Source organism: Rosa rugosa, chromosome 1, assembly GCF_958449725.1.
Source record: "Rosa rugosa chromosome 1, drRosRugo1.1, whole genome shotgun sequence".
Classification (NCBI taxonomy): domain Eukaryota; kingdom Viridiplantae; phylum Streptophyta; class Magnoliopsida; order Rosales; family Rosaceae; genus Rosa; species Rosa rugosa.
Genome location: NC_084820.1, coordinates 60,006,212 through 60,023,175, shown reverse-complemented (window position 1 = coordinate 60,023,175; position 16,964 = coordinate 60,006,212). Strand labels below are relative to the sequence as shown.

The window sequence follows — 16,964 nt, the reverse complement described above, 5'->3', positions numbered from 1 at the left end:
CGTTGCTCACTTTTAAAACCGTTCTCTCAGATCAAACCTTGCCTAGACATCACAAGTACTCTTGAGTACGCCTAGAGGGAAAGAGTTAATACAATAAGTCATTTTATTGATTTAAGGCATAATTGCCATTACATAATTCTTGGAAAAATGAAAGACTATAAATAAAAATCTGCGCATTTTGTCTTCATCGCCAGATTTAAAGTCTTTGTGAACTCGAAGTCTTGATCACCATGATGCGACTACCTCCGTAGGTACATTGCAAATTCAGGTCCATTGATCAGACGTTCCATATCAGAAATAGACACCATAAAGAGGATTCTCCCTTAATTGAGGCGCATTGGCGCAATATGCATAGTCCCTAGGACTGGTGGCGTTGGAAAGTGGTGCCCATGGCCTACGTTGGCTCCATGGTTTCCAACCCTATTTCCCTCAAAATCACGCCTCCTACGGTCGTGTGATTGTCGCCTTGAGCGATTACCTTCTTGAGCATTTCGATCATATGGATCATGACGTCGATGGCGACTTTCTCTAGCCATAGGACGATGCTCTTGATAGCTATCTTGAAGCCTATCAAATTCTCTTTTCACAAGTTCATTGCCATGTCTTTCAGCAGTGGCCATAGCTTCAATAAGCTGTTGGAAACTTGTGATCCGTCTTGCATTTACATGAGTCCAGAATAAGTCAGAGGACCTCATAGCACAGGTGGGGAAGGTATTGAGGGTTTTCTCAATCAACTGGTCTTCTGTGATCATCTTTCCACAGAGACGCATCATTACTCTGATGCGGAGGGCTTCCGAATAAAATAGCATGACCGTGTCAAATTCAGAGAAGCGAAGATCTTTCCATTCTGCTTCTGTATTCGGAAGGATGGAGTCACGAACATCGCCATATCGTTCGCGAAGCGCTTGCCAAAGCTTTATAGCGCTATCCTCATTTATGAACTCAAACTGGAGGTCACTATCCATGTGACGTTTCACGAAGGCAATTGCTTTAGAATTATCTTTCTCAGTTTGAGGGTCTGGAGCTGTTTCTATAGGACAAAGCTCTTGGATTGTATGCAATAAATCTTGGGCAGTAAGATGGGTCACAATGTCAATGGCCCAGTATAAATATCTTTTGCCTGCATAATCCAATAGAACAAAATCGAGTTTGTTCGTGTATGTCATCCTGAAAGATGAAACAAGAACACGTTAGTTTCGGAGTCAATGCTTCCACGACAACTAATTATTGAGATTTCCGAGCTATGCTACCAAGAAATCGATTTCCAAGAAAATTGGATTAGACCGAAACAATGATGTTTATAAGGTCGTTAATCGATGCTTGCGAACGCTCTTAGTCCGAAGTCTTACGAACGCTCTTAGTTCGTAAATAGCGCGAATCCCCACGATTCCGCTTTCTCAAAATCGAACCCACGTTATAAGAAAGGTGGGATGAAGAAGAAGGGAGGTTTTTAAGTCCCCGAGAAAAGAAGAATAAGTATTTAAATTTATGAACTTCAAAACTTACTCTTGAATACTTACTTGTATTTGGATCACGCGCGTGTCGATGCAGGCGTGATGGAGCGAAGCAATCCAAGTAGATGCGTGCAGCGAATGCGGGGCAGCAGGGGCTGCGGTGGTAGTAGTGGTGTAGGAGCAGCGAAGGCAAACTGCAGTGGCAGCAGCAGAGCTGGTCGCAGGGGCGCGCTAGCAGGTATGCGCGCGGGCTGGCAGGTATGCTGGCCGAAAGGGCTGCAGGAGCAGGCGGGGCAACAGTAGGCGCAGGGGCGCACGCGGGGCAGGCTGCAGCGATGCTAGCACTGGCTAGGGGCTGCGGCAGTTTTTGGCGATATGAAATTCTTTTCGGGTTTTGGCTTTTTGGCTTTTGTGGTTTAGGGCTCGTGCTGATAACGTGTTTAAGTAAAATAGATTCGAGAGAGAATTGTAGAGAGAGATGTGTGTATTATTATTGAGAATAGGAGCCCTATATATAGGGATTACAAAGTACTAGTTCTAATGTTACAAGGAATACCAATCCGTGTAGGATTGGGAAATCTAGAACCTTCTCTCCTATTGCTATTCCTAGTTTGATAAGGCACACTAAGTCGATTTTCCTTCAACACAAATGAAATTAAAGATGGTTAAAGAGAGTTGAGACAATGGGCGCCACTAGGCAGTATATGCCTATACTACATGTAGTTACTTACCAAGGCAACCAATAACATCCACAAAAACTTAATTAAGGGGCCGTCATATGAATAACATCTAACATTCTAACCTTTGCTTAGTAGCACTTGATACACTAATTTGTTTAAGGTTATGGACGAAGAACCAAGTGGACCAGCGGCCTCTTTTGCAAGTCTCTTCCACTCCATGACCTTATTTTTCATTTCCTTACCCTTCTCTCCTACCATTAACTCTTTAATGAGTTTCTGTACTTCGTCTCTCTTCACATGATTACTGATCTCCATGCCAATACCCCACTCATAGCAAGTATAGAGACAGTTGATCCGCTGGTCGGCAACTAATGGCCAACAGAGCATAGGCACTCCTGCGGAAATACTCTCCATAGTTGAATTCCAACCGCTATGTGTTAAAAATGCACCGACTGATGGATGGTTAAGGACTTTCTCTTGTGGGCACCAATTTGCTATAAGACCTCTTTCCTTTGTTTCAGCCACAAACTCGGTTGGTAAAATCGCAGATTCACCAGCAACCAAATCAGGTCTAATAACCCACAAGAATGAAAGCTTGCTATTTGCAAGTCCCCAAGAAAACTCAATGAGATGATGAGATGTCATGACCACTATACTCCCAAAGTTCACATAAACAACTGAGTTTGGTGCCTTACCATTTAGCCATTGGAGACACTTAGTTTCTTCTTTCCGTAAACTGTATCCCAAAGACTTCAAAGGGTGTTCCGGTATCTGATTGAGAAGTAATTGGAGAGGGCCAATGGCGTAAACAGGTGGAAGCATAGATGTAGTACTGGATAGGGCTTCCAAAACATCTGGCTCCAACGCCTCAAAAGTATGAACAATAACTGCCGAAGCTTTATGAGCTCCCTCCACTGCTTCTAAGGCAAAGTTAAACTTGAAGTCATCGGGGTTTGTAGTTCTCCAGGAGCCTGAGAGATCCCTTAAACGGATATCCCTAAGTCCCGGAACCCAATCTATTACCGTGTCCAAAAAATCATTTGTCATACAGCTCTCATCTGCAACACATATGTTAAAGGAAATACTTCATCCTCTGTTTATACTTTATACACAAGCAATTAACCATAAAACTGGTAACTGGTTCAAATATTAATTTCATTACCTTTAAGGGGTGCAAATCCTTTTTCCACCAAAGTGGGAAATAATTTGAAGTTCATGAATCCAACTGCCGCCAAAGTAAAGAACTGCACTATAGGAATTCCTAGTTCTTCGGCAACTGTGATGCTGAACGTCAGGAAGCCATCTGAGACAATGCTAGTCACCGGAAGATTTATATTTCCATTCAGTTTGTTGAGGAGGTTACGGAACGGAGCCAAGAAATGTTTTCTGACAGATTTAAAGACCAAAGTGGTGTCTTGGGAGTCCTTTTCATCTGAACTAGGAAGGCCATCTGGAATAGTTTCAAACCGAAAATCAGGAAAGTGATCAAGAGAGTTGGGTCCAAGAGATTTAAGAAAGCGCCTGTGGTTGAACTCTGTGTTGACAAAGGTTATATGAAAACCTCTGTGGTGGAGGAGTTGAGCTAACTGAAGCATTGCCTTTATGTGGCTCTGAAATGGCAAAGGAATGCAGACAACATGAGGCTTATTGCCTACTGCTAAGGAACTCATCTTAGATAAACTTTTCTTTTCTTTTTTGTCAGAAGGAACTCATCTTAGATTGTGTATTCATTCTTCACAGAAATGCAGTACAGCTTTATAGGACTACGAATGGTTTGGCACGGCTGTGCCTTATGATGATAAATGGTCAAATAATGTAGGTAGAAATTCAGTGCTGTCTTAAGAAAAGAAGAAACAGACGTTATTGAATATTGAAAAGGCATCATGCAGGCTGATGACCACAGACGTTATATCAATGATGTATGTATATGGTTAGAGTCGCTCAAAATAGGAAAAAAAAAAAAGGCGCTAAAATCCAAATAACAGAGAAATGCCAACGAAAGAAACCACAAAGAAAAAGTTTTAACATTTCTGGCAACCAAGTATGGAGCTCATTCATGCATATATCATCCTAAAGTTGTAACAACAGAAAATATAATCTTCAAAGACTGGAGCATCCCAACTGCAAATCCCTACCTTTGACTGTCCTCCCCAATTAAGCCCAGACCCTCTCGCCACGGCCACCACTCATCCGGCGGCAGAAACTCATTGTTGTTGCCGTCGTCGTCGTCGTCATCCGCCAGGTCAGCAAAATCATCGTTGATCCTCTGCCGCTCCATTATCATCGCCTTGGTCAAGTCACAGGACTGGGGGCCATCAGAGCTCAGTGCTGCATATGGGATTGCCTGCTTGGGGTCGAGAATTTGACTGACATTCTCGTCTTCTTTTAATAATTTTTTTTTTTTTTTTTTATCAAAGAAGAACTTCATTAATAATGAACAGCTTACAACGAGTTTTAGGCGACATCTCCTAACCAGAAATGGCCTCTAGACTTCACACTGGAACTCTATAGTGACTGACTCTAAACTGGCACTACAACTGTATGACAAAGACAAAAGCGCAGGAGCAGTGAATGCTTGACAGCTCATCTCTCGTCCAGCCAATAAGAACTCTAAACTGGACAACTCACTTGTGTCGACACTAAACTCACCAACCAGAGTCCTCTTGACCAGCCTTGAATCGACCAAGCCAACACTCATTATGACCTAAACTCGACCAAAAGAATTGCCAGACATTCAGACTTGGGACTAAGGAAAACACCATCACCACCCTATTGTCAACGTACACCATCCATCCACTACTGCTCCAAATCGCCATCGCTCCAACTCGATCCCAGACAGGAAGGACCCACTAGAAGGCCAAGGATGATTGTCTATAGCCAGACATTTTCGCCACCGCTGCTGACCCAACTCCAGAACAGGAACTACCCCGAGACTGCAAAAGAGGAGATTGTCGTTGCCACATCCTTAGTAGTGCCTTATTACCGACTACACACCAACTACCAAACAAAACAAAACTAAAAGCATTAAAACAAAAAACCCAGACCCAAATACCACCAGGCCCAGGCCGGGCCCACACTCAATTAAGGCCCAGTCCGCCACCGCCGAAACACTCGCCACTCGCCACCACTGGAAACTGACCGCCGCCAGCATCATACCATCTTCCCTTCCGCCGCAAACCAGATCGAACCAGCCATCACCCCTGAAGGAGCGGAGGAAAGATCCCATCGTCCCGCCACCGGCAGCACCGCCGCCACCGCCGCCACCGCCTTGACGCCAACCTTCCATCATCCCCACTACTCAGGCAAGGCGCGCCACCCCACCCCACCCCACCCCAGACCCAACCCAAACCTTCCGAATCCGATCGAAGCAAACTGACTGGATCGAAAGCCCGAAGAAACCAGCGAAGCCGCCACCCGGTCATCACCGCCAAGAGACCTCCGAGCCCGCCAATCTAACTCAGAACCACCCCCCGCCGTCCGCGCTCCCCACTCGGATAGAGCAATACCGATCCCACTTGCCTGCCGCCGACGTCGATGTCGCCAAACGATCTGGTTTGCTCCGTCATCCCCCGCAATCTCTTCTCCGACTGGACCTCTCACAATCGGACAGGCGCTGCTCACTTTCTGTTTTGCCTAGGGTTTCTCTGCTATTTCTTTTAATAATTAGGGAAACGTTTTTTGTTTTATGTACCCATGTGGCATTTTTGTGGGATCCAAATGGTGACATCATCGTATAACAGCCATGTCGGCCGTTAACTGCCATGTCAGCATTTGACATTTTTTTTTATTAACGAATTTGCTTAGAGCATCTCCAATGGCTTTTTCTTTTGGTTTGGGTCAAATTTGAATTTGACATATGACATGGCAAATTTGATATAACAACATTTTGACATCCTTTAAGCTCCAATGGCTATGTCAAATTTGAATATTACTTTAATATATAAAATTCTATTTTTGTTGTTTTTTTGTTTTTTTTATCTTGTAAATCAATTGAGATGCAATTGAGAGATGCAATTGAGATGCAATTGAGATTATGAGACATTTGAGATATGGGAATACATATAATTGAAAGTACATCAATTGGCTTGATACGCCCTTCAAGCAATCTGATCTCTGACCTCATTTTGCTTTGATCAAAGTGGAACTATCACCAGGCACAACAAAATTCTATTACATGCATGTTCACTTATACAAGAGCATTCAAAGTTCACAGCAAAAAGAAGGGTATATAAATAGAATACCTCTTCTTCTTTTTTCTCCCAGTCTTGGAACTCAGCCCGAGCGCGTTCTCTGGCAAGCAGCGCCTGCAGAAAGAAATGAAATGTGCATAACAAAACTACAATGATATCAACCAATAAGGTAAGAAGAAATGACAACAACAAAAATATTATTCCCGATGGCAAAATGCACACCAATTCATTATGCCAACATTTTCAAGAGAAAAGTTCTTGGCATACCAGGCAATAAACTTACCATTTCTTCCTCATGTTGAGCTTTTTCAAGTGCTCTTACCTCCCTTCTCTTCTTAACCTTTTCTATCTCAGCCTGCATAATGAACTTAAACATATTAGAATTTCAAGTAAGCAAAACAGAAAAGGTTGGGAATTAACAAAAGTATGTGGCATGGCATGAGCTGATGGAGATACTTAAAATACACTGCCAAGTACCACCTCAGATGTGTATATCACACAGGTATCTGGAGTAAATAAACTAGATATGTAAAGACACTGAAACAACCTCCCAACCCAACTAGCTTATATAAGGTTCTCCCTGTCCTGGATAAAGGACTAATTGCTTTAGAACAAGCTACACACAGACACACATGTATACAAGAACCAACCCTCTAAGGGAAATAACTTATTACCATTCAGTCTTAACAAAAACAAAATAAACATTCTTTTATTACCATTCAGTTAATAAACTTTAACTCATCAACTAACAATCCATTTTGCTAACAGATAAACATGCATTTAACTCATCTACATAATTCCTGCCATAATATCTGGGAAGAGAAGCCCTACAAAACTCATTTCATATTCTAAACAACTCAATTTCTCAAAACAAGCTATTGGAAATAAAAGCAATTCAGTTTCTCACCTAATTGGACTGTTAACAACCAAACAGCTGCTCACAACAATTGAATCCACACCAAACTTGATCATAAATTGTTGGATTAAATATTGTTTACTCCCTATACTTATAGGGTTTCATCGTTTCAGTCCCTAACCTTCGAATTTCACCTAAAAAGTCCCTGAACTCTCAATTTCCTCCCAATTGGTCCCTGCCGTCAAAATTTTCTGTTAAAGTTGCTGAAATGTCTATTATGCCCTCACTTAATTTTTTTTTTCTCTCTCTTTTATTTCTTTTTTTCATTTCACCTCTTGAAGGTCTGTGGATTAGAACCATCTTGATGAGGAGATGAACAGAAGGAGCCGAGAGAGCCAAAAGAAGAAGAGGTAAAAATAAAAAATAAAAAAAAAATAAAAAAGAGGAAGAGATTTTTTTTTTTTTTAAGTAATTGAGGGTATAATAGACTTTTTAGGGGAAGATAACGGAGTTTTTGACGGATGCTTGACGATAGGGACCAATTGGAAGGAAATTGGGAGTTCAGGGACTTTTTAGGTGAAATTCGAAGGTCAGGGACTGAAACGATGAAACCCTATAAGTATAGGGAGTAAACAATATTTAACCCTAAATTGTTTGACTTCGCCTCTCATTGTTGTACACCCTCAATTATCTATGCCAACATAAAAGTAAATGTGAAACCTCAAGTCAAGACTTCATATACAAATAGACAACTATGTCATTATTTCCAGAAAACAAGCTCCACAACAAGATAAACAGTAACCACCATACACAAAGTGCCCCAAAACTACCAGAAACAATATATACTCACTGATATTAGGCAAGCATCCTCATTGCAGCGGTAACTTTTTGTAGAGATGATAGCCCAAGACGGCCTGCTGAATCCCTTTTTTGAACAAAATAGGAGTCATGAGCTTCAACTGCAGCTAGACTTCGAAGAAAAACATGTTGATGCATCCGAAACCTTCTCCAAAATACAACTTCTTCATGAACAGGATTTTCAGCAAAATAATCATTGTATAGTGTTTCCTGACCTTGCAATCGTTGTCTATCTTTATATATGCGACCAGGAATTGAGCCCCGACGTCTTCTTCTTCCCTTCTCTTGTAGAGCAGCAATCTCCAGATTCATCAATTCTTTGTCTGATGATGAATTGGCAAGATCCCAAAATTCCTCATTTGCAGCATCTGAAGATGAATCTGATAAATTTTGATCAATGTTCCTAATATTCAAGAAGAGAAAAGAAACTTGAAGAGAGGAAAGCTTGAATTTCTGGGTGAGAGGAGAGGAAGAAAGACATGAAAGGGAAAGAGAGTGAGAGAGAGAGAGAGAAACAAAGAACAAAAAAATAAAAGACAGAAACGGAGGAAGCTGTCAAATTTGACAGAGAAGACTCTTATGTCAAATCCACGTGGATTAGGCAAATGGGTTGGAGATTAGTTTGGTTGGTCAAAAGTTGACGTTGGGTATCCATCTGGCAAAAGACACATCTGTTGGAGATGGTCTAACCAAGGTATGAAATTGTCTTTTCTAAAAAAAAAAAAAAAAGGATATGAAATTGTCTAACGGAAGAATAGTATGGTATGAAAATGCAAAAATTTGAAGGTTGGATTTGAAATTGAAAATAATCCTATAATTTGGAGGGGTATTTTGTAATCAATCCTTACTAATTAATTCCACAAATTTCTAGTACAACACTCACAGGGAAGAAAGAACTAGTCTCATATCCAAAAAACTAGTCTTGCACACATTTCCAGCACACATGCATTAAAGTCAAGAAATCAATCATATTAACCAGAAGGGCAGGCAGTCCCTCACACCCTCACACATCGCTCCTGAGCTTGCCGCACTGACAGCAAGTGCTTGTTGAAGAAGCTCACTGCTTCCAAATTCAACTTGAGCATTGTCTTGCACAGTATGCTCATTTTACCACTTGAAAAACTTGCAAGAGATTCCCTACATCAACCACTAACTTATGTACTAACCACTTCTATCTCAATTCAGAAACGCACAGTACATATACATGAGAGATTTTCACATTTGTCTACTTCTCGCAACATATATAACACAAAAAGAGCTTTCTAGGACTATCAAGAAAATCATTTTTTGTGGATATTAAAAAAAAAAATTAAAAAAAAGTTCTGTTTGGATCTGTTATATGATAGTGAGTCCTACAAAGAGTCTGGCAGCAAAACATAACAATGGACGGCATGGTTTTGTTATTTCATGCAGCTGCAAATCAAATCTTGCAGAATAATAAAATAGCCTGCATGTTAATAGAGTATATTAGAGCAGGAAAACCAGTTCTCAGACCATACCCTTTATCAAATACCAGCGCTTCAGTTGATGACGAAACCACAAGGTCTTCCCTTAATCAGCCAATTAGAAAGCCATTAACCAGTTTTATTAAAATCCAAATGCATAGTACATGGAGATGAAAGATTGCAATATACCAGTTTCTGTTCATTGTCCTGCCATATACCATCCTTTGAACAAAATCAAAAAACAAAGCTAAAGAAACTGAAAATTGAGATCAACATAAATCTTATAGCAAAAAGAAATTAAAGATGGTTAAAGAGAACTGGGACAATGGCCTCTAAGCAATGTATGCCTATGACTACATATAGTTAATTACTTAGTAGCACTTGATATACTAAATTGTCCAAGGTTATAAGCGAAGAACCAAGTGGACCAGCGGCCTCTTCTGCTAGTTTCTTCCACTCCATGACCTTAGTTTTCATTTCCTTACCCTTCTCTCCAACCATTAACTCTTCAACAAGTTTCTTTACTTCATCTCTTTTCACATCATTACTGATCTCCATGCCAATACCCCACTCATAGCAAGTATAGCGACAGTTGATCCGCTGGTCACCAAGTAATGGCCAACAGAGCATAGGCACTCCTGCGGAAATACTCTCCATAGTTGAATTCCAACCGCTATGTGTTAAAAATGCTCCAACTGATGGATGGTTAAGAACTTTCTCTTGTGGGCACCAACTTGCTATAAGACCTCTTTCCTTTGTTTCTGTCACAAACTCGGGTGGTAAAATCGCAGATTCACCAGCAACCAAATCAGGTCTAATAACCCACAAAAATGAAAGCTTGCTATTTGCAAGTCCCCAAGCAAACTCAATGAGATGTTGAGGTGTCATGACCACTACACTCCCAAAGTTCACGTACACAACTGAGTTTGGTATCTTACCATTAAGCCATTGGAGGCACTCAGTTTCTTCTTTCCGTAAACTGTATCCCACAGACTTCAAAGGATGTTCCGGTATCTGATTGAGAAGTAATTGGAGAGGGCCAATGGCGTAAACAGGTGGAAGCATAGATGCAGTGCTGGATAGAGCTTCCAAAACATCCTGCTCCAACGCCTCAAAACTCTGAACAATAACTGCTGAAGCTTTATGAGCTCCCTCCACTGCTTCTAAGGCGAAGTTAAGCTTGAAGTCATCGGGGTTTGTAGTTCTCCAGGAGCCTGAGAGATCCTTTAAACGGATATCCTTCAGTCCTGGAACCCAATCTATTACCGTGTCCAAAAATTCATTTGTCATACAACTCTCATCTGCAACACCCATGTTAAAAAGAATTACTTCATCCTCTGTTTATACTTTATACACAAGCAATTAACCATAAAACTGGTAAGTTATTCAAATATTGCTTTCATTACCTTTGAGGGGTGCAAATCCTTTTTCAACCAAAGTGGGAAATACTTTAAAGTTCATGAATCCAACTGCCGCCAAAGTAAAGAACTGCGCTATAGGAATTCCAAGCTCTTCAGCAACTGTGATAGTGAATGGGAGGAAACCATCCGAGGCAATGCAAGTCACTACAGGAAGACTCTTGTCGCCATTCAGTTTGATGAGGAGGTTACGAAACGGAGCCAAGCAATGTGTTCTGACGGCCTCACAAAGCAAAGTGAGGTCTTGGGTGTCATCTTCATCTGAACTTGGAAGACCATCCGGAATAGTCTCAAACCGAAAATCAGGCAAGCAATCAAGAGAGTTGGGTCCAAGAGACTTAAGAAAGCGCTTGTGGTTGAACTGTGTGTTGACAAAGGTTATATGAAAACCTCTGTGGTGGATGAGTTGAGCTAACTGAAGCATTGCCTTTATATGGCTCTGAAATGGCAAAGGAATGCATACAGCATGAGGCTTATTGATTACTGCCATGGAACTCATCTTGGTTTCTGTATTAGGTATTCACAGTTTCACACAAATGCAGAACAACTTTGTAGGACTCACAAATTTTGGAGTGGCTCTACCGTGTGAAAATGTGGCCTATAAAGAGTCACTCTAGGTATAAATCAAAATGTGGCTTACAAAGAAGAAATCGAATCTTATTGAATACTGAAACGGCATCCTGCATCCTGCATGTTCTTAAGTATGTTTTATAATGTATATGGTAAGAGACAATTATAAGAAGAAGAAAAAAAAGGCGCTAAAATCCAAATAGTGAAGAACAATGCGAACAAACGAAGCCACAAAGAAAAGTTAACAATGCCGGCAACTTCTCTAACCCCATGATGCAAGTGAATCTCCCTAAAAGAGATATATTTAAATTGGGTATTTATCATCACTTTTTTTTTTTAATATATCAATCAAGCAATCCAATCTAGTATTGGACTTCACTCATGTATCTTGATCATCCTAAAAGGGTACATAAGTACGTAACAACAGCAAATATTCAAAGACCTGTCAGAATCAAGGGCACTTCTCTCTATAACCTAAACAGCATTTCAACTGCAGCTCATTGGAAATGTTTCATTTTTTTATGAACTAAAACTGAGTATAGTCTGAAGACTAGAAGAGCACACAGTTCGAGAGACTAAGCACCAAAACTAGTGTGCCAAGAACAAAATAACACAAAGTTTTCATTCAAAAATCGAAGGACCAAAAGAACAAGTTGAGGCAATTTGGAATATCAACTCCTTTTGGTCCTTTATTTAAACATGTACTTGTACGTGTAATGTATGCAAACATGAGACATATCGATCACTACATGGCTAAGGTCCTCCAAAGAAGAACATCAAACGAGCAATTTCTACTGAGAATGAAGTGAGGATCAAACAACAAAGGCATCCAGTTCTGTCTACTGGTTCCACAACTTGTAAAATATTCATAGGCGAGACCACTCCCATCTCATAACATGCAACAAAAAACTGGTCTTGGCAATTTCAAACAGAGATGCATTACCATTAGTCAAGAAAATAATGTGTCATCGCAGATTGCATATTAACCAGCAGGACACTACTAACCCGGTGATAGCTTGCCACACTTATAGCAAGTGCTTGTTGAAGCAGACCGTCCTCCAAATTCAAGTGGAGCATTGTTCGAGGAACTCAGCAATCTCCATGTCCAGTGCCCTGCTTTTCCGCACTACAATCAGGAAGAACCAGTACTCGCACCATAGCTGCGTTGAACCATAAGTCACCTTGGCAGCGTCATGTTGAACACCAGCAGCTGCCAGTGTGCTCCTTGCACCATAGATGCCTAAATTAACCAAATAATTTATCTCTTCCCACCTGCATCCCAATTCAGAAGCACACACTACATATACATGACAGACTACACATTTACCAAATACCTTTATCTACTTGTACCATAATTTTGAAAAACAGATTTATAGGGACATCAAGAACAGCATTTCATGTGGATAAAAAAAGAAACCAAAAGTTCTGTGTGGATCTTCTATATGACAATGAGTCTAATAAAGAGTCTGGACACAAAGAATAACAATGTACGGAATGGTTTTGTTTTTTCATGCATGTACAAATCAAATCTTGTAGAATAGTAAAATGGCCTGAACGTTAATAGTGTATATTAGAGCAGGAAAACCAGTTCTCAGACCATACCCTTTGTCATAAACCAGCGCTCCAATTGATGAAGAAACCACAAGATCTTCCCTTAATCAGCCAATTAGAAAGCCATTAACCAGTTTTATTACAATCCAAATGCATGGTACATGGAGATGAAAGATTGCAATTAATAATATATCTTCAGATATACCAGTTTGTTCATTGTCCTGCCAAAGCCGTATACCATCCTTTGAACAAAATCAAAAAACAAAGCCAAAGAAACTGAAAATTGAGATCAACATAAATCTTACAGCAAATGAAATTAAAGATGGTTAAGGAGAGTTGAGACAATGGCCACTAAGCAGTATATGCCTATACTACATGAAGTTACTTACCAAGGCAACCAATAACATCCACAAAAACTTAATTAAGATTGCCATATGAATAACATCTAATCTTTGCTTAATAGCACTTGCTTAACTAAATTGTCTAATGTCATGGTTGACGAACCAAGTGGAGCAGTGGCCTCTTTTGCTAGTATCTTCCACTCCATGACCTTATTTTTCAGTTTCTTAGCCTTCTCTCCTACCATTAACTCTTCAATGAGTTTCTGTACTTCGTCTCTCTTCACATCATTACTGATCTCCATGCCAATACCCCACTCACAGCAAGTATAGTGACAGTTGATCCGCTGGTCACCAATTAATGGCCAACAGAGCATCGGAACTCCAGCAGAAATACTCTCCATGGTTGAATTCCAACCGCTGTGTGTTAAAAATCCTCCAATTGATGGATGGTTGAGCACTTGGTCTTGTGGACACCAACTTGCTGTTAGACCTCTTTCCTTTGTTTCAGCTACAAACTCAGGTGGCAAAATTGCAGATTTACCAGCAACCAAATCAGATCTAATAACCCACAAGAAGGGAAGCTTGCTATTTGCAAGTCCCCAAGCAAACTCAATGAGATGTTGAGGTGTCATGACCACTACACTCCCAAAGTTCACATACACAACTGAGTTTGGTATCTTACCATTTAGCCATTGGAGGCACTCAGTTTCTTCTTTGCGTAAACTGTATCCAACAGACTTCAAAGGGTGTTCCGGTATCTGATTGAGAAGTAATTGGAGAGGGCCAATGGCGTAAACAGGTGGAAGCATAGATGTAGTGCTGGACAGAGCTTCCAAAACATCTGGCTCCAACGCCTCAAAAGTATGAACAATAACTGCCGAAGCTTTATGAGCTCCCTCCACTGCTTCTAAGGCGAAGTTAAACGAGATGTCATCGGGGTTTGTGGTTCTCCAGGAGCCTGAGAGATCCCTTAAATGGATATCTTTCACTCCCGGAACCCAGTCTATTACCGTGTCCAAAAATTCATTTGTTATACAGCTCTCATCTGCAACACCCATGTTAAAAGAAGTACTTTATCCTCTGTTTATACCGTATACACAAGCAATATTCAAGCATAAAACTGGTAAGTTGTTCAAATATTGCTTCCATTACCTTTAAGGGGTGCAAATCCTTTTTCCACCAAAGTGGGAAATATTTTGAAGCTCATGAATCCAACTGCGGCCAAAGTAAAGAACTGCGCTGTAGGAATTCCAAGTTCTTTGGCAACTGTGATGGTGAATGTCAGGAAGCCATCCGAGACAATGCTAGTCACCGGAAGATTCATATTGCCATTCAGTTTGTTGACGAGGTTACGGAACGGAGCCAAGCAATTTCTTCTGAGGGAATCACAAAGCAAAGGGATGTCTTGGGACTCCTTTTCATCCGAACTTGGAAGGCCATCAGGAATAGTTTCAAACCGAAAATCAGGAAAGCGATCAAGAGAGTTGGGTCCAAGGGATTTAAGAAAGCGCTTGTGGTTGAAGTCTGTGTTGACAAAGGTTATATGAAAACCTCTGTGGTGGAGGAGTTGAGCTAACTGAAGCATTGCCTTTATATGGCTCTGAAATGGCAAAGGAATGCAGACAACATGAGGCTTATAGCCTCCTGCTAAGGAACTCATCTTAGATTTTTGAAAGCTTTACCAAAATCTTCTCTTATCCACCGAACCCCAAATTTGAAACCAGTCCTTCACTTACTTCAACAAATGGCTATAATTACAGAGCCATCACGAAAGCTTCTTCACAATTCCAGAGAGAGCCTTACCCGCCCAACGACAAGGGTCAAGCCTCGGCTCGTCGGACGGGAGAGCTACGTCAGCAGCGGGAATGAGCAATCCGGTGACGACGTCTCGCCTTGTCAGTCCACAGCTTCCTCGAGGAAGAAGAATCGTCTTCGGATTCGCGGTCGCCGGACAACGACGATTATGACTTGGTGTCGGATCGTGAGTTTTGTGAACGTCGGCGAATGCAAATGATGAAGAAGAAGCTCCGGTGCACTTCAATCGTCCTCTAGCAAACGATTGTGAGCTCCAGTCCAAGCAGGGTGACTGAGAGCTGAGCCTAAAGTCATCGAATGAGAGGTTTGTGCGGGAATTTACGAGATTGACCTAATTTTTTAACTGTCGAGCAGTAATCCGTTGATAAGTTATAATTCTAACATCATAAAGGTCATAGAATTCGATTATCATTTACATATATAAATGTTTAGTAGCTACGAGTTTTTTTTTTAGAAAAAAAAAAAAAAGACCTAAGTTTTTTAGCTAATGTATTCGAGGTTATGTTTTGGGCTTTTGGACAAACTAAAATAAATGTAAATTATTATTTTCTTTTATTTTTGGGCTTTTCAGACAACAAATGTTGTGTCTGAAATTTTATGAAGGGGCCTTGACCCAATGCCTAAATTTGAGTCAATATACTCTCACTTACTTCACTAAGAAATTTTATTGGGGAGCAATAAACATGGGGCAATAATATTCTCTGGTGACATATGAGATCTCTGACGACCACTTTAGGGACATCCGGTGACCGAAGTCCGGCTGCCATTGATTAGAATCCGGCCGGTGACCGGAGTTCGGAGTATGGTGAAGTCTCCTATGACTTCTCTCTTTAGGTGACAAAGAGAGGGAGGGCAAAATTGTCTCAAAAATAAACAAAAAAAAAATACTTAATTAGGTATTAGGGTAAAAAATATATAATTTATTGGGGAAGTGGGCAATCTTATAAGATGTTTGGGTAAGTGGGGTTAGTGTAACTCAAATTTGGAAAATAGACATTTTTCCCTTTTATGAAATTTCCTAGTATCCATCTTTATGACTGTGTTGGCTAAGAAGAAAACAAACGATTGGTTTAAAAAATCTATCGTCTGATTAACTCAGACAACAGAAATATCTAACATGTTGTCTGATAAGTGTCGTGTAATTCATTTATGGATTAATTTCAGTTTACCTCCCTGAGGTTTGGGGGTGTCATCATGTCACCCCCTCTATTCTCAATTTTGAATTTTTACCCCCAAAACTTTTCAATTTCAATCAGCCGTGTCCAATTTCTACTATTCCATCCAAATTGGACGTTAACTCTGACGATCGGACCCACTTTGAGGGTTAAAATGGTCATTTCAAGACAAAAAAATTGTTTTTTTTTCTTTGTTTTTTTAATTTATTTATTATTTTATTTTATTTTTGTCTTCAACCTATACACCACAAGTTATAATAGGTTTATAAAAACAAAAAGATACTCTAGGTGGTTGAAAGCCGCTCGCTGGTCTACGATATTTGTAATATATCTCTGATAAAGCGAATAATTTAAGGATATATCCCTAATAAAGTGAAGAAATATCTGTAAAAAATGAAAAATTTTGGGATATATCCCCAATAAAGTGAAAATATCTGTGTAAAATCATTTTTTACAGATATTTACAGATAAAGTGTAAAATCGTGAAGAAATATCTGTGTAAAATCATTTTTTACAGATAAAGTGTAAAATCATTTTTTTTACAGATATTTCTTCACTTTATTGGGGATATATCCTAAAATTCTTCACTTTATCGGAGATATATCACAAAT

The 16,964-nt window shown here is 40.2% G+C and overlaps 3 protein-coding genes and 1 long non-coding RNA gene across 5 annotated transcripts; all 4 read right to left on the bottom strand.

The window, feature by feature from the left end:
* Positions 1–2,051: 2,051 nt before the first annotated feature.
* On the bottom strand, positions 2,052–3,872 carry LOC133743309 (7-deoxyloganetin glucosyltransferase-like). Its single transcript, XM_062171191.1, has 2 exons — positions 3,297–3,872; positions 2,052–3,192 (listed from the first exon to the last, which is right to left on the bottom strand). The coding sequence occupies exons 1-2, from the start codon at positions 3,802–3,804 to the stop codon at positions 2,252–2,254; spliced, it is 1,449 nt and encodes a 482-aa protein (XP_062027175.1). The 5' UTR covers positions 3,805–3,872; the 3' UTR covers positions 2,052–2,251.
* Positions 3,873–5,939: 2,067 nt separating this feature from the next.
* On the bottom strand, positions 5,940–8,657 carry LOC133743299 (uncharacterized). Of its 2 annotated transcripts, none has more exons than XR_009863060.1 (4): positions 8,031–8,657; positions 6,608–6,679; positions 6,376–6,438; positions 5,940–6,278 (listed from the first exon to the last, which is right to left on the bottom strand). It is a non-coding gene; the product is annotated as an uncharacterized LOC133743299 (long non-coding RNA). The 2 variants fall into 2 exon arrangements; XR_009863059.1 differs by lacking the exon at positions 8,031–8,657 and adding an exon at positions 7,232–7,688.
* Positions 8,658–9,579: 922 nt separating this feature from the next.
* On the bottom strand, positions 9,580–13,199 carry LOC133725810 (7-deoxyloganetin glucosyltransferase-like). Its single transcript, XM_062153186.1, has 4 exons — positions 13,074–13,199; positions 12,477–12,743; positions 10,890–11,340; positions 9,580–10,784 (listed from the first exon to the last, which is right to left on the bottom strand). Exons 2-4 carry the CDS (start codon positions 12,546–12,548, stop codon positions 9,847–9,849), a joined length of 1,461 nt encoding a protein of 486 aa, XP_062009170.1. The 5' UTR covers positions 12,549–12,743; positions 13,074–13,199; the 3' UTR covers positions 9,580–9,846.
* A 79-nt stretch (positions 13,200–13,278) lies between these two features.
* Positions 13,279–15,464, bottom strand: LOC133725811 (7-deoxyloganetin glucosyltransferase-like). Its single transcript, XM_062153187.1, has 2 exons — positions 14,516–15,464; positions 13,279–14,408 (listed from the first exon to the last, which is right to left on the bottom strand). The coding sequence occupies exons 1-2, from the start codon at positions 15,021–15,023 to the stop codon at positions 13,468–13,470; spliced, it is 1,449 nt and encodes a 482-aa protein (XP_062009171.1). The 5' UTR covers positions 15,024–15,464; the 3' UTR covers positions 13,279–13,467.
* Positions 15,465–16,964: the final 1,500 nt, after the last annotated feature.

What these genes read in the sequence shown, in the direction of transcription:
- LOC133743309 (XM_062171191.1), bottom strand. Translation starts at nt 3,804, where the DNA reads ATGAGTTCCTTAGCAGTAGGCAATAAGCCTCATGTTGTCTGCATTCCT. An exon ending in AGGATTTGCACCCCTTAAAG is followed by an intron (nt 3,193 to 3,296) that starts GTAATGAAATTA and finishes TATGTGTTGCAG; the next exon opens with ATGAGAGCTGTATGACAAAT.
- LOC133725810 (XM_062153186.1), bottom strand. Translation starts at nt 12,548, where the DNA reads ATGCTCCACTTGAATTTGGAGGACGGTCTGCTTCAACAAGCACTTGCT. An exon ending in GTGTGGCAAGCTATCACCGG is followed by an intron (nt 11,341 to 12,476) that starts GTTAGTAGTGTC and finishes TTGCCATTTCAG; the next exon opens with AGCCATATAAAGGCAATGCT. An exon ending in AGGATTTGCACCCCTCAAAG is followed by an intron (nt 10,785 to 10,889) that starts GTAATGAAAGCA and finishes TGGGTGTTGCAG; the next exon opens with ATGAGAGTTGTATGACAAAT.
- LOC133725811 (XM_062153187.1), bottom strand. Translation starts at nt 15,023, where the DNA reads ATGAGTTCCTTAGCAGGAGGCTATAAGCCTCATGTTGTCTGCATTCCT. An exon ending in AGGATTTGCACCCCTTAAAG is followed by an intron (nt 14,409 to 14,515) that starts GTAATGGAAGCA and finishes TGGGTGTTGCAG; the next exon opens with ATGAGAGCTGTATAACAAAT.